This window comes from Micromys minutus, assembly GCF_963924665.1.
Source record: "Micromys minutus genome assembly, chromosome: 31".
Classification (NCBI taxonomy): Eukaryota; Metazoa; Chordata; class Mammalia; order Rodentia; family Muridae; genus Micromys; species Micromys minutus.
Genome location: NC_137966.1, coordinates 22,496,301 through 22,512,396, shown reverse-complemented (window position 1 = coordinate 22,512,396; position 16,096 = coordinate 22,496,301). Strand labels below are relative to the sequence as shown.

The following is a 16,096-nucleotide window of genomic DNA, read 5'->3' as shown; positions in this document are numbered from 1 at the left end:
GTGCTCACTTCTGCACTACAGAGGTCAAATGTGGCCCTGGGACTCTCAAGACACTTCTTTGTCTGTTTCTGACGAAGTAAAGATAAAGCCAGGGGATGCTTTTATCCCTCTTTTTTCTGATTAAGTTTTCAAATGCTTCAGTCTGTTATGCCGTTTCTATGGAAACTTTCTTAATTTTTTCCTGCTTCACTGTGTGCATGCCATGGTGTGTGGAAGCCAGAGGACAACTTTCCTTCTATTCCGTGGTTCCTATCCCAAGAATAGAACTCGGCTCTTTAGGTTTGGTGGCAAGTTTCTCTATCGGCTGAGCCATACTGCTGGCCCTTAGGACATATAACATCACATTTATATCAAACTGCACAAAGGCACCTTTTCATCCCAGTTGTAGTGGATAGATAGTGCTCAGTATTTCCACTGGTGTCCAACTTGATCACAAGTGAGAGAATTTGGAGGATCTAAGTAGAGAGGGAACAAGGATTTTTGCTGAGCAGGCAGATGTGCCCTGTACCAAACACACCCAGGCCAGCATTGCTTCCACGATGTGACACAGGTCCTTAAGGACTTCTTCATCCTCCCTTCAAACCCAGCTCAGAATCCTACTGGTTGTCCATTTTCCCCGATTTCCCTCTGCTGCTCTTCATGTTTCTTCTACTTTCCTCTTCTTTGGCCACCACCAGGGTCAAAGCCATCACTGTCCTCCTCGACTGAAGGAACAACACAACCCTGTGAAAAGCACTCACATGGCTGCTAGTCTCCTTGTTCATTCTCTTCATGTCTGTATGGTGATGCTGTGAAGGCACAATGATACTCCCTTGGTTAAACCCCTTCAATGGCATCTCACTTTGCAGTTAAGATAGAACTGAACACAGCCTACCAAGTTCCACACCGTGTTCATCTACCATCTCGGGCTTGCCTGATGTCACACTCCTCTTTCCATCACTTCAGCTTTAATTGTCAGTATCGAGTGTCCACTACACACCACAGACCTTTGTAAACAGTGTTCCTTTAACCCGTTCTTACCTAGTCAATGTTGACTTACCCCATAGATCAAAGTATACTTCCTGAGTCTTACTTTTTCTTTTCTGCTTTTCTGTAATATACATTTCTTTCTCTCTTTTTCTTTAGAGAGAGAGAGAGAGAGAGAGAGAGAGAGAGAGAGAGAGAGAGAGAGAAAGGAGAAATAGAGAGGTGGGTAAACAAACAGACAGACATTGGGTATCTACCTCAGTTAATTTCCATGTCGTAGTCGTAGTCATCATCATCATCATCATCAACAGAATCTTTCACTGAACCTGGAGATCATCAATTCAGCCAGATTAGTTACCAGCAAACCCCAGCACCCATCCCATCTCTGCTGCTTCAGCAGGATTACAGGCATGTGCCCCCCAACACAATCATTTAATGGGATGCAGAGAATCTAACTCAGGTTCTAATGTTTACACAGAAGACACATTGCCCCGTGAGCCATTTCTTCAGCTCATACGCCTTTTCTTGTAGTGTATCAGGGATGTGTGGTTAATCAGCTAAGATCTGCCCTCTCCCTTCAACAATAAACCTCATGAGAGCAGGTGTCACATCTGTTCCCTTGTTTATCTTCATCCAACTAGCAAAGCCCTGACAGGTAGCAAATAAATATTAGCCAAATGAGTAATAAACAGATGGTCCATCGTTGCTTTGAAACTAGATCTGTGTGGTTTGTGAGGAAGAAGTTTCCTTCAGGGAAACCTAAGAAAAGAGAGCAAAACACACAGACCTAGGAAGATGGCTACTAGGTTAACAGTGTTCCTGCTGGGAGCCGAATTCAGTTCCCAGCATGCATGGCAGGCATCTTACCACTCCCTGTAACTCTAGCTTCATGGCATCCAATGTTTTCTTTTCTTCTTTCTTCCATGATCACTCACATGCATGTGAACACCAACACTCACCTGCATGCACACAGGCATGTATATGTGCACTCACTCACATAAACACAGAATTAGGGGGAACGAGAGAATGATATGCATTCAAATTTTCATATAAGAAGATCATGTGAACCTAGGTCAATGATTTGCTAGTCAAAAGTGTTAGGCGGTTGATTAGTAATGCCTACATACAGGACTGGAATTCTGAGAATGAGTCCAGAATGACAATGGATCAGAGTGTGTGTAATTACCAGTGCTTTTGCAGGTCCCAATAGTCCCAGAGTTGCAGGCTCTATATGATGATAAGCAATGGTTGTGCATGTTTATATTCTAACACTGTGCTGATAGCAGCAACCATGCCTTTGCCAATACCTCTTTACATCCGCCCTAAATGTACCTTTGTCTTTTCTTCCATCTAGATTTATGGTCAATGTGACTTGGGACGGCAAGGACTTGTCCTTCACTGAGGAAGGCTATCAGGTGCACCCCAGGCTTGTGGTGATTGTGCTGAACAAGGACCGAGAGTGGGAAAAGGTGAGTGTGTGCAGAAGGCAGGGGCAGAGGGCGTATGGGCAAAGCAGGGTGGAAGGCACCTTCTCCTAGGGAACTTCCCCTGCAGTGTCTGTGAGCTCCTTTTCAAGGCTCAGGGCCAGACTTTCAGAGAGCCAGGCCGGTACAGAAATTCGGGTATAGTTTTATGCCATCCTTCTGTACTAGCATGGATGGTTTTGGGCAGATTTAGGACAATTTAAAGATAAATAAGCTTCTTTTACAGAAAAGCAGAAGCAAATGTTCACTGTGGCAAAGATCTAACTGACGTTCTTCAATCTTGAAAGCCTGTACCACGCTCACCATTCGCCATATTGTGAACACCCTGTATTCTAATGTGCTTAACCTTTTACTTAAGTGAACTAGTTTTCAAAATGTCACAGTATCACGGTTCTACAGTTGTCTGTAAATCATAATGGGGAGGGGAGTATAAGTCTCACAAAGCATATGTTAAAGACACACAAGCCTACCTGTCCCCTGGCACACCTTCTCCCTTTATGTATCCAATTACCAAATTAATCCTAACGTCACCACATAAAAATTGCAACAAGAAGGTCAAGGCCCAGGAAACATCATGAAGGAAGAGTCAGAAGAAGTGTAATAAGAAATTAAAGAAGGAGATGAGCAGTGTGAAGAGGGAGAAGATCAGTGTGAAGATGGAGATAAGCGGTGTGAAGAGGGAGAAGAGCTGTGTGAAGACAGTGAAGAGCTGTGTGAAGACAGAGAAGAGCTGTGTGAAGACAGAGAAGAGCAGTGTGAAGATGGAGAAGAGTGTTGTGAAGACACAGAAGAGCAGTGTGAAGATGGAGAAGAGTGTTGTGAAGACACAGAAGAGCAGTGTGAAGATGGAGAAGAGTGGTGTGAAGACAGAGAAGAGCAGTGTGAAGATGGAGAAGATCAGTGTGAAAATGGAGAAGAATGGTGTGATGACACAGAAGAGTTGTGTAAAATGCTGTCTTCTGAACATGAATCATGGCTGTTGTACTCATGAAATCATGGCTGCCTGTATAAGATCTGCACAGGATCAAGCCTGTTAGATGTCATGCATGAAGGGAGAGGCTCCTCATTCTTTATTTCTAGCAGAACTATTGGCATTGATGGTGGCTGGGGAAGTAGGAGTCACTTTTCTCTTGAAGTGTGGTCACCATGCCACAATGGGTAACTCCACACTGTACTAATTAGCCAGTTACAAATAAAAATAAAAATGCAAAAAGACCAAAGTAGAAAATAGTAACTAGTATTTGGCTAGATATGCCTCATTTCTTAATAAAAAAATTAGTATATTGAAGTTTATTATTGCTTTGCACGTCAAATGGAAGAGAGACCTTAGTGAGGAAGAAGATACCGGGGTATGCTGTGGGAGGATCACGCAGCTAACAGAAATTAGGAGAAAATGCTCTATAAGCAGGAGCCTAGCTTTGCAGGCCTGGGGATAGATTCCTAGAGGAGAAGTTGACAAGACAGCTCAAGAAAACCTTGCCTGCTCCATTTACCAGCTGCAAAATGTGTGTCCTTCAAGAAACGTGAAAAATTTAACAAGGTAGGTTTATTTTGGAATGTAAAATGAGTCTCATATTTGCAAAAATTGAAATAGTATAGATTGAACCTTGTAATTGCAGCAGCATTCAAATTAAATCCAGCAATAAATTTAGTATATCCAGAAACATTTGTGTTTGGAAATTATGACACCCTTCTACTTAAATCTTAGGTGAAAGAAAAAATAAAAAGACATTAGAAAATATTTTGTACAGAGTGCTAATGAAAACACTACATATCAAAACTGGGAGGGTAAAGCTGAATATGTGTGAAGAGGGAAATTTATGGCTGCAGATTCTTAATAATGAAAAGGAATCAGTGGATGAAGAGATGAATCAGCAGTCCGGGCGTGTGCTGCTTCTCTGGAGGGCCTGAGTCCAGCTCCCGACATGCATGCTTGGTAGCCTATAGCTGTGTGCAGCCTCAGCTCAGCGGACCTAGTGTCTGCCTACTGGCTGCCTTGAACATCCACTCATGCATTGCGTACATTTACACAGACGCAAATATATGTACACACATATAAATAAAATATTATAATTTTAAAATTAAAAACAAATAGTTTAAAATAAAAATCTTTTTTTAAAGGCAAATTGTAAAGTCCATAATTCTCTTGAAACAGACACACACACACACACACACACACACACACACACACACGCACACACACACAGAGAGAGAGAGAGAGAGAGAGAGAGAGAGAGAGACAGAGAGAGACAGAGAGAGACAGAGAGAGACAGAGAGAGACAGAGAGACAGAGAGACAGAGAGAGAGACAGGGAGAAACACAGAGAGAGACATAGAGACAGAGAGAGGCAGAGAGAGACAGAGAGAGACAGAGAGACAGAGAGACAGAATTCTCTGTAATTTCAACTCTGGGAGGCTATGCCAGACCATATCTCTATGCCTATATCTCTGTTTCACAACACATAGGAAGCTAGAAAAAGAACCCAAATGAAGCAGAGGAAAAATAATAGATATAAGATTAAAAGTCAGCAGTATAAAAGCCAACCTCTAGTAAAATATTTAATAAAATTCATAATTCATAGCAACAATGATTATGCAGAAATAGAAATAATTAATATTAAACCCCAAAGGTAATATCACTATAGAAATCACAGATTCTAGGTAATAAAGAAAAAACACATTAAATATATGTAAACAAATTTGACAGTATTGATAAAGTGGGAAAATAATTCAGAGAAACATGGTGTTTTCAAATGGACACCAGAAGTCTGTCTTCTGAATTTGCTAGAACACCGAATGAGTAAGAGAAAAATATTTTCTTTTTTTAGTGAGAAAAAGTAATTTCTTTTCATTGCTTCCATTGTTTTTACTGTGGCATTATGAATGCAAGGGGTCTTCGTGTCCAGATAACTTTACTGTGGATTCAATCAAATGTTTATAAAATCAGTAACACGGGTGTACACAAAGTTTTTCACCATCTTACTAATCACAGGCAATAATGTTGCCTAAAAGGATAATGCATCAGAGATAACGGGTTTATTTTAGGAATGCAATATTGGCTTCACATTCAAAAGTAAATTGATGTAATTTGCCATATTAACAGAATAAAGGAGAAAATTATATAGTTATTGCAACAGATGCAGAAAAGACATTTGACAGAAGACACCATCTATCTTGATGAGAAGCCAAATTAATTCCTTCATCTGATGAAAACTGTCTATGAAAATACTAGAACTATATCTTTTAAAATACAATTTGTTTATTATTTAAAAATCTCATGCATGAATCCAACATGCTTTGATGATATTTACCCACACTCTTGCAGTTCCACCTAGGCCCTCCAGTGTGTCTCTATCTCCACTTCATGCCCTGCTTTTCATTTTTTAATTTCTATTCTTATGGTCCAGCGAATCCAAGTGTGCTCCTATACATATAGATGTATGTATGGGACAGCCCACCTGGAGCCACACTTCAAATAAAAGCATCAACCCCAGACGCTCACTGTCAGCACCTCTGCAGCTAGGAGGAGGGGCTCTGTGATGTGCTCTTGGCCGCCTTGATCTTATGCAGACCTTGTACAAGCAAGCAGAGCAGCCATAGGATGGTGAGTGCAGTGTGTCTGTCATGTCCACAAGACACTCTCCAGCTAACATTGTATTTGATGATGACATAGTGAAACCAGATCTGCAAAGGTATGGTGAAGTGGTCCTGATGGAGGAAGAAAAAGATGGGGTGAGACTTCTAGATAACATGGCATAATATCAGCTCAAAGGCCAGAAGGAAAATAAACATGGGCTCTTTACTTACAGAATGTACAAAAAGCTACCGAAACAAATTGTAGGATTATGTCAAAATTAACATCAGGAAGTTCCTAAAAGGTGATGAAGGAAGATGTGGAAGGCCCAAGAGGACTTCAGATTTTTCTCTCCTTTTATATTTGAGATTATAATGTAATTACACCATTTCTCCCTTCCTTGACACTCTCCAAACTCTTCCATATATACAGCCTAGCCCTCTTTCAAATTCATGGCCCCTTTTTGTCATTAATTGTTGTTTCATGTGTCTATAACACACACACACACACACACACACACACACACAGACACACACACATATATACCTAAGTATTACCTGTTCGGTCTGACAACAGATTTCTTAAACATCCAATAAATATAAAAACTGCAGTCTTTCAAAATAAGTAGCACTTTGATCATATAAAACTTTAGAAATGAAAAAGACCAGGGATAAATCGGAAGAGATAATACATGTATGTTATGGAGGATGCATATTTAAAATATGTAAATGACTTATAAATTAAGAAGATAAAGATCAATAGTATTAATAAAAACAGAAATTATCTTAGATACATTACAAAGCTACTACTTAAATGTTGATAGGTTCTGGGAAATGCGTATTATCAGTGGTCTTGAGGGGCATATAAATATCTGTGTGTGTCGTGCTGGGGACTGCACCCAGTCACTTTTGCATAGAAGGCATGTGCTCTTCCCTGATTACACCCCCATCCTAGGTTCATGTAAATTAAAATAATTTCTAGGACATAGGTTCACACCCACTCAGCGGCTATTCATGTAAAGTTGACAGTTATTTTCTAGTGAGGGCATAGTTTCATACATTGTAGCCAAGAATCTAAATTCCAGCCAGCCAGGGAAACTGTTTGACTACAGCTTTATGAGGAGAAACACATCTAACACACAGAGACCTTGCCACACAGGAGTGCCATCCTTAGTTACAAACACTAAAAAATATGTGCATACACCCAAACACGCATGTGTATAAAAATGTTTAAGCAATTTTACCCTTCCAGCCAATTATCAGAAAGAACAATTATCAGTACACACACACACACACACACACACACACACACATATGAATATATATATGTATATATATATATGAATATATATTAATGGGGATAACTTACATACATTATGCTAACCCAAGGGAGACAGAAACAATCATAATGCATTATTTCTTTTATATGAAGTTCAAAGGGAGGTAAGACTTGTTGATGAGTCCCGACAACAGAACCACCATTGCTATCTTAGGGAAGGACTGTTGCCAAGAGAATTTTCCAGAGTGATGGCAAGGTTTTCTTTCTTGAACGTCTCTCGGAACGCACCAGCTACGTTTTGTACAATAACGGGAGGTCTGTTCGCTCATTGTACCACTTTGTACTTAATGTTTAGATGAAGGTCTAGAACTGGGATACTCGGCACAGTTCACCAGCAGATTTTACTGATTTTTCTGTGGAATGACCCCTCCAGGGGCTAACATCGCCCAGAATAACAATTGTTACTTCATGATTGTTGATTTGGTCCATTGTTCCTCTTGATGGTTTATCAAACATATGCCTGGACATGCTGCTTATCCATTTAATAAATGAATGAGTTCTTACTCTGTTCCTGACACTCTCTACTCACGACAGTAAGAGTGTAGACCTGTACGAGGTGAGAGTCTATACCTTCCTGATATGCCCGAGTGGGGGATGGGCATTATCTTCTGCCATAGGATCCCTGGGGTTTCTCCTCTCTTCCTTCCAATAAACTGCCACTCTTCACGTTAGATGTCTCCCGATTCCATCATGTGCAGTGTTCTCAATGCACCCCTGACGCTGAACATTTCTGTTTGTCTTTTGTGTACCACTTCTCTTATTCATTCACTGTTCCCAAGGTTTTCCTTCCACAGACCCCAGCAAAACCCAAATAGGAAGGTTTGCTTTGTGATCATAGCAAGAGGTAGAGGATGTGTGTGTGTGTGTGTGTGTGTGTGTGTGTGTGTGTGTTGTTGGGTTTGGAGATCGTTGATGTAATCTAGAGTTCACTTTTGAGCTACAATATTTCATGGCTAAGCTTCATGCTCCGGGCTCGTTCTGCAAAGCCTCTGGATTGAGCTCCTATGCCAAGAAGCCAGCTTACAAGCCGGTCACTGCCATGCAGGTGATAACATTGAGTGAAAGAAAGATGCCTTTGGCATTCTCCATTTTTCAGATACAAAACTGCTTCTGAATTGTTTGGTATAGCTTCACATTCCTGTTGAGTTACAGCAATCTCCCCCAAATGCAGCTCAGGGAGCTGCTGCCCAGTTGAGCTTAGCATGTACAAATAGTTCCTGTCGGTGGTCTATTCTCCTGGCACACAAGGGATCCAGGATTTCAGAAATAACTCCCTGTGCTTCTTTCTCTATGACAAGGAAGCCAAGCAGAACAGGTAAACGCTACACATGCTATCCCCAAACTTCCCAGAGCATCATGCACTGTACAGCAGGTCAGCAGAGGGGCAGGGCTTCCGAGGATGCAGCTTCTGTTCTGGGAGTCAGAGGCACACTCCTTTCATCTCAGGATCACCCGGTGACATCATCACCAGCAGCATGTAAGATGAGGGATTTTATGAAAAACATCAACTCTCGGAGGGTTGCTGGTGTTTGCTGGGCTTCTGTGTGCATCTGGCAGGGATCCTTTTACATCCATACACCAATCCCCACCAGAAACAGAGCTAGGCACCCTTTCTCTGGCAAATCAGAATTTCTGAGTCATTGTCTATTTTTTTTTTCTGCTCATCTTGGAACATGATGGGTCCAGGGCTTCTAGAAATGTTTGAAAATATTTTACATGCAATCTAATGAGCAATCAACAGCCCATTGCCCATTCCAGGGCCAAAATTCCATTAAACCTGAAGGATGCAGTCAGGGTGGGTAGGAAGCTATTCACTTTCCCATGTAGTTTATAACCGAGCCAACCTTGGCACAGCACTATCCGTACCTGCTGGTTATAGTACATATCACTATATGTGTAGAGAAGGAAAGTGACTTGGCCTGGTCACCTGAGTCAGGTCTTTCTGAGGATGGAAACTTTAGAGCTGGGCTTAGTGGCAATTTGCATTTTATCAGGATCAGGATGAAACATTTTCCTATCAACAACCCCAAAGTCTTTAGAACAATTATATTAGCTACTTAAGGTTTTAATAGTTTTTAAGTGAAAAGGCAAATTTATTGTATGTGCACTAACTTTATAAATGATGTGTTTTAGAACTAATAAATAAAACTAGTCAATGTGTGTTGGGAAATGTGGTTTTCATCCTTGGGTACATTGCAAAAAGACTAAACACAGCCAAGTTGCAAATTCCAGGCTAGGTAGAGATGGAATGTGACTGGACTTGAAATGATTTAAAGATGCTTAAAGCATTTTGAAGTTTATTGTCACATACATATAGGACAAAACCCAAAACATCTTAAAGTAAAACAAAGATTCTGTTCCTTCTAGAAAATTCAAAGATGAGATTTCTGAAAAGACATGGAGACCTCATTATGAAAGGGGAGAGACCCTCATTTGATAGAGGAGATACGATATGGGGAAAGCCTCGTTATGATGGGGAAGACCCTCATTTGACAGGGGAAAGCCTCATTTTGGTGAGGTAGACCATTATTACAATGGGGAGGGGAAGCTGCCTTATTATGACAGGAAAGAGCCGTATTTTGACAGGGAAGAGTCTCATGATGAAGTAGGTCCTCATTACGATGGAGGAGACCCTCATTTTGTTGGGGAAGACCCTCATTAATTCTTCCTGAAGGAAAGTTCCCATTGCCTTTTAGCTGATAGATCTGATTTCTCTACCCATTCTTACAATTCTTATTTCTAACCCTGGCTTTAGTTCCCCTGCACAGAGAAACTTCCATGCCATTTCCTCCTATATAACTCTGTCTCCCACTCTATAGATAGAGCTACTTATAGAATACACCTCAGAGCACAAATTTATGCAAAGCCAAAGCTTGTCACCTTACACACCCCAACAAGCTTGTTCTTCTTATCTCAGTGTTCTGCAAGCCCTCATATTCAGCTGCTGGACCCGCCAGTGGTCCTGTCCCATCAAACACGCTCCCTTCATTGTCAAGGTTACCTTCATTTTGCAGCATCCCCACATCTGGGTAGTTCAAAGTGGGTTATGTCTTTTCCATTGTTTCTGCAGACGTACATGCCACATCCTAAGAACTTTAGCAGTATGCTTTGTGATGTGTGTGTGTGTGTGTGTGTGTGTGTGTGTGTGTGTGTCCATCTCCACTTAGACTAGAAACCCACTCAGGGAAAGATCTGTTCATCGCATCCTTTTCTCCAGCTCCATAAGGAGGATTTATGCAAGGGCACAGATGGGCCCCTGTAAATCTGTTAGTCATGATAACTGCGCTTACCATTTGTCAAGAGCTTTTCTATACCAAGAACTAGTCTGGGGATTTTACATTCATAATCTCATGTAGGTGTTTTAAAAAATCATCCAAAGTAGGTATTTTTAATTCTCATTTCAGACATGTAAATTCATGATCAGAGAGGTTAGTTATCAGATCAAGATCTTTGAGCCAGAGTATAACAAAACCAGAAGCAACTGCTGACCCCCAAAACTATGCTTCCCAACATTAGATCATGCCAATAGCAGGCAGAGGGGGTTTTAGAGGAGAAGAAGGGGGTTGGCTTTCCTCCTCGTCCTCATTTTTCTTACTAGGCGCAGAAGACTCTACTAAAGCCAGTTAATTGGAAAGGGAGGTATAAATATTGATGATGTCTCTCAGCCTGTATCATCCACTTGGGGTCATTAAGGAAGGGGTTATACCCTGTCTTGAATGCTTTATCAAAGAATAAAATAGGGGCCACTTGATGAATTTTTAGTATAAAAAAAGAATTGTAAAAATTAGCATGTTTACTTACATACATACATATTGTAAGTGTGTTAGAGGGCAGTTTGTAGGAGTTGTTTCTCTCCTACCAAGGATTGAACTCAGGTCATCAGGCTTGGAACTGGGTGCTTTTCTCCACTGAGCCATCACTCAAGCCCTAGATGGGAAATTTACTGAAGAAAGAAAAAGCTGAGCTTGCTTTCAGTCTGTGGCTCTGGTTACAGCATGTTCATGTACAGTCACATCTTGGGAGGCATGGTGATGTGTACAGTGTAGACAGTATTTCAATTGCTTTTTTGTGGTATTGAAGACTGAACCCAAGGCCTTACCCATGGTATGCAAGTGCTATAGCACCAAGCCATAGCCCTAATCCAATTTTCTAAATTTTGAAACAAGGTCTCATACGACCTAGGATGACCTCACCCTCATGATGCAGCTGGCATCCAAGCACCGTCCATCATACCTGGCCAAACATGACAGTGGAGTTTTTGTTTTTGTATTGTATTGTATTGTATTGTATTGTATTGTATTGTATTGTATCGTATTGTATTGTATTGTTTTCCAGTGCTGGTGGTTAAGGTCAGGACCTTGCACTTGTCAAGCACCTGACCAACCAAACTGCATCCATAGCTCTTTAAATTTTAATTGCTACATAATAATTCTGGGCATAAATACGATGATGAGTGATATTTCAAGACCATGCGTAATGATCTGATCATGTAATTAACAAATCCATTAATCATTTTTATGTGTTTAGAACATTCAAAATCCTCTTCATTAGTTATTGTAAAATACAGTTAGTTATTGTCAATCATAATTACTATACAATACTACACAGTAATAACAGTTTTTCTTCCTATCACAACCACACCCCTGCTGCCCACCACAGGTCTACTCTCCACTTCCTTTTGAGTTTAAGAGTGCTGCGGGTCCACTCAGCCATTTTGCATGCACTCCCCATTGTGATCATCATTTTCCTTTCCCACTCTCATGTTCATTCTAATGTTCAGGAGTTATAGGATGAATGAGAGATAGATAGAGAACACATCAATAGATAGATAATATGTAGATGACAGATCAATGGCAGATAGACAGTAGATAATAGATAGATGGCAGATAGATAATAGATGATAGATAATAGATAGATGGTAGATAAATAATAGATGATAGATAATAGAGGGATGGCAGATAATAGGCAGATGGATGATGATAGATAGATATATGATACAACGTGTATACAGTCAGTATTCTGCAATAAGAGCCATCTTGACCAAGACCTTAAATATTCATATAAATATTGTACTTAGATTATACATACCAATGTTCCTATGAATAATTAAAAATTAGGGGTTGGAGGAAAGTCTTAGTTGTGAGGACACCCATAAATGGCAGAGGGTGGACAGATCACAAGGATGATGCTTGTGTCAGCAATGGAGGCTTGAGGGTCAAACCAAACATTCTGAGTACAGTCAACACTAAAGACATCCGGAGTTTATGTTCATATCTTTAATCTTTTCTTCACTACCCCATCTTTGGTATCCAAATACAGATGCTCAACACACACTCAAAGAATGGAGAGGAGACTGAATTAGGCCTATACCCAGGAATATCCCCAATAAGGAAGGTATCACAGTGGTCATTTTGCAAAAACATATTTTTTTTTAATTTATTTACATTCCATCCATTGATCCTTCCCCTGGTCCCCTCCCTCACAATTCCTCATCCCATTACTCCTTCTCCTTGCCTCCAAGGAGGTGCTCCCCTCTCCACATCTGGCCTCCTCACCTTTGGGGCCTCACGTCTCTCAAGGATCAGGCACATATATTCTCTCACTGAGGCCAGACCAGACAGTTCTCTGCTGTAGTGGTCAGGGTGTGGTTCTTTGGACTCTGTTTTAGAAGCAGCCAAGAAAAGAGGCCAAGGCCTTAGGACTGTTGCCAGCCATGCCAGAAATGTCAGAACCTGCATCTGCCATTTTCTTTCGCTCTCATAGGGGTTTCAATGGTTGTTAAAGAGCTAGTATTAGGGACATAAACTTACTCCCATAATTCTAAGATTGTTTAGATCAGAGCTCTTGTCAGGAGTTCTTGCTTCTTGGATTTTATTTCTTCTTTTGCCCTGGAATATCCTGCTTAGCTGAAATGCTTAGGCCAAATGTGGACAAAAAAGAAAAAAAAAATTGTCAAGTCTTTCTACGTGTGGAGGGTTCACGTGCAGGAGTGGGCACACATGCATGTAGGTGTGCATGCCTACCGAGGCCAAAGGTCAGCCTCTCCTCAGGCATCACCCACCTTGTTCTATGAAACAGAATCTCTCTCTAGTCTTGGAACTCACCAATAAGCTAGCCTGGCTAGGCCCCAAGCCCCCAAGATTTCTTTGTGTTTTCACAGTGGAATTACAAGCAGGCACCTGCAACACCGTTTGTTGTGAAATGCACTCTGAGAAAGTAGGCAGTTGCTTATAAGACCATATGAAGTGCTTGCTATGGCTGTGATCCAGGACCTAGGTTGTCCTCAATGCATAGTAAATACTAAGTTATCAAATAGTCCTCTCAGTCTTCCCATACAGCCAGAAGTGGCTGATCTGGGGGTATCTAACCCTTATCTGTTTACATTTATCTTATCAAGGATTTTTTTTTTGTTCCTTGAACAGCATCTGTATGCACACCTTTGTTGAGGATTGAAAAATAGTAAAACATCTGGTCTTTAAGAGTCTCAGAATCTAGCAGGGCACTAGGGTATGCTCAAAACTTCAGCAGAATATGAGGTGAGCTGCAGATGTTCAGAGTTGACTCTTGGGTCTCAGGGAAGATGTGTGTGAGGCAGAAGAGTTAAGAGAATCCATACAGAAGGAATTTCACCTGAACAGGGTCACAGGGAAGGAGCAAGATGTGGACTTCAGAAGCTGCTAGGAGAGCCATGCACCCAGAAACACCCCAAATCCCCAAATTAATGTCCAGACCTCAAAGTCCTCAAACTCTATCTGGGTATGTCTGGCGACTGGCCTATGTTAAACAGAAATTGTGACAAAAATTTTAAGAATGGCTCAGAAACATGCACACTTTAAACAGAGGTGATAGTTTGCATGAATCTTTGAGCAGATTTTCTAAAGAGCTACTTAAAGAAAATGGAGTTATGAAGAAGCCATGCTCTGAAAGATACAGTGTAGGTCTTGGTTAGCTATTTACTACTAGAATTCATAATCTTGATAAGCAATCACTTCTGTGGTTGCATTGGGTTACATCTGAAGAAACTATTTGTTATTTGATATTGAATTTCCCAAAGGGAGGCTATCAAGACAATTATATAAGCTCTTTTGAAGGAGAGAAGTTTCCAAGCTACTATCATGAGACAGATTTTTTTGTTTTCCAGATTTGAGACAGAGAACATCTTAATTACTTTTTCTGTTGCTCTGACGAGGAAGAAGGAGGTTATTTTGGCTCACAGCTCAAGGGTACAGTCCACTGTGGCAGGGGAACCTTGGGAGCAAGAACTTAGAAGAGCTGATCATGCATATCTATGGTCACATGAGAGAGGGAGAGGGAGAGGGAGAGGGAGAGGGAGAGGGAGAGGGGGAGAGATACTGGTACTCAGCCAGCTCTTTTTTTCTATACATTCTTAAGATCCTCAGGCAGGGAATGATACCACCCTCTTTTGGATGATTTTTCCCTCCTTTATTAACCTGATCAAAAGAATTTCTTACAGGAAGACCACAAGACCCCTTCTTTAAGTAGCTCTAGCTCCTGTTAAGTTGACAACTTAATCAACATGAGCTCACTATGTGAAATTCAGAAGTGGCCTGGGCTCTGAGACCAGCCCTTTGTAGCAGTCAGATAAGTAGGACAAGAGTCCTGTGATCTCCAAGACCTGAATGTAGCTAACATTCAGGAGAGATCAGGGGCGTACCCTCTCAGATGATCTAGAGCCCAGTTTTGTGGTACACTGAAGGCCAAGCTGAGCCCTCTTGGACTTCAGACCTACAGTGCTCTCAGACAATAACTAAATGTGTATTGTTAAGATGGCTACATTAAGGGGACTTTATTGAACAATAGAATAATAGAAACTCACTAGAATCTGAAAAATAGAATGTAGGACTTCATATAGTAACCCTGAAGGCACTGTTGAAGATCTCGAGGTAAGAGGATCACGTATAACTAAAAGGAAGACTGGCCATGGATAGGGTTGGGCATTCCTCCAACCCTCACAGCTGCACTGAGACTCCATGTTCTTTCTTTTAAGCATAGGAGAAAGGCTTATGCTTGTTCAGGTCAGAGCTGGCAAGCTGCACAGTGAGGCCATTTCACTCAATAGCCAGTATTCACACAGCCAGCATGCCTCTTACAGTGAAGTGGTAGTTGGCATGAATCTTTGAGAAGTTTCCTAGGGAGCTATTTAGGGAAGATGGAGTGGTGACGCAGAGATTGCTCTGAAGGCACATGGCAGAGAGGAAGTGGGTAGCTGCTTTCTACAATTTTATTTTAGGTATAGGTCCGAGTTAGTTATTCACAGATTAGGCAGCTCGAGAGCACATTTGTTGCCTCTGTGTAATACTGATCATCTCTCTTCCTTTACTTTCCCCCTCTTTTCCCTTCTCCTCCTCTTTCTTTCCCCAAATCCACATTTAAAGTCGAGTGCTCTCTGTGTAAAATGACTTTGGTAATATCACCAATCTTAGCAAAGTCTTATGGAATTTAATTTGTTTCCTTATATAATGATCATTAAGTTTCTCAAATGATGTGAACCAGAGAAGGAATGATAAGTCATTACAAAGACTTAAAATTATCATCTGCCTTCCCCAGAGTCACGCACAGGAACTATTTTAAATGCCTACATAGTACAATATGTCAGGTCACAGGAAGGAAGGTACAGTGGATCTCTAAATTAACTTGTCCAGCTGGAATAGCATCTCCTGGTGGTATATAGGTTCTGGTTTTATAAGACGTTTTTGTTCTATTTACTTTATTCA

At 41.0% G+C, this 16,096-nt stretch overlaps 1 protein-coding gene across 1 annotated transcript in view; it reads left to right on the top strand.

The window, feature by feature from the left end:
• The window catches only part of GRIN2A (glutamate ionotropic receptor NMDA type subunit 2A), a gene marked incomplete at both ends in the record, with an annotated part of 384,572 nt that overhangs the window by 254,233 nt on the left and 114,243 nt on the right, over nucleotides 1-16,096 (top strand). Inside the window, one exon of the mRNA XM_080908094.1 lies at nucleotides 2,321-2,435. Coding sequence (XP_080764220.1) covers nucleotides 2,321-2,435 — 115 coding nt within the window. The remainder of the gene's footprint in view (nucleotides 1-2,320; nucleotides 2,436-16,096) is intronic.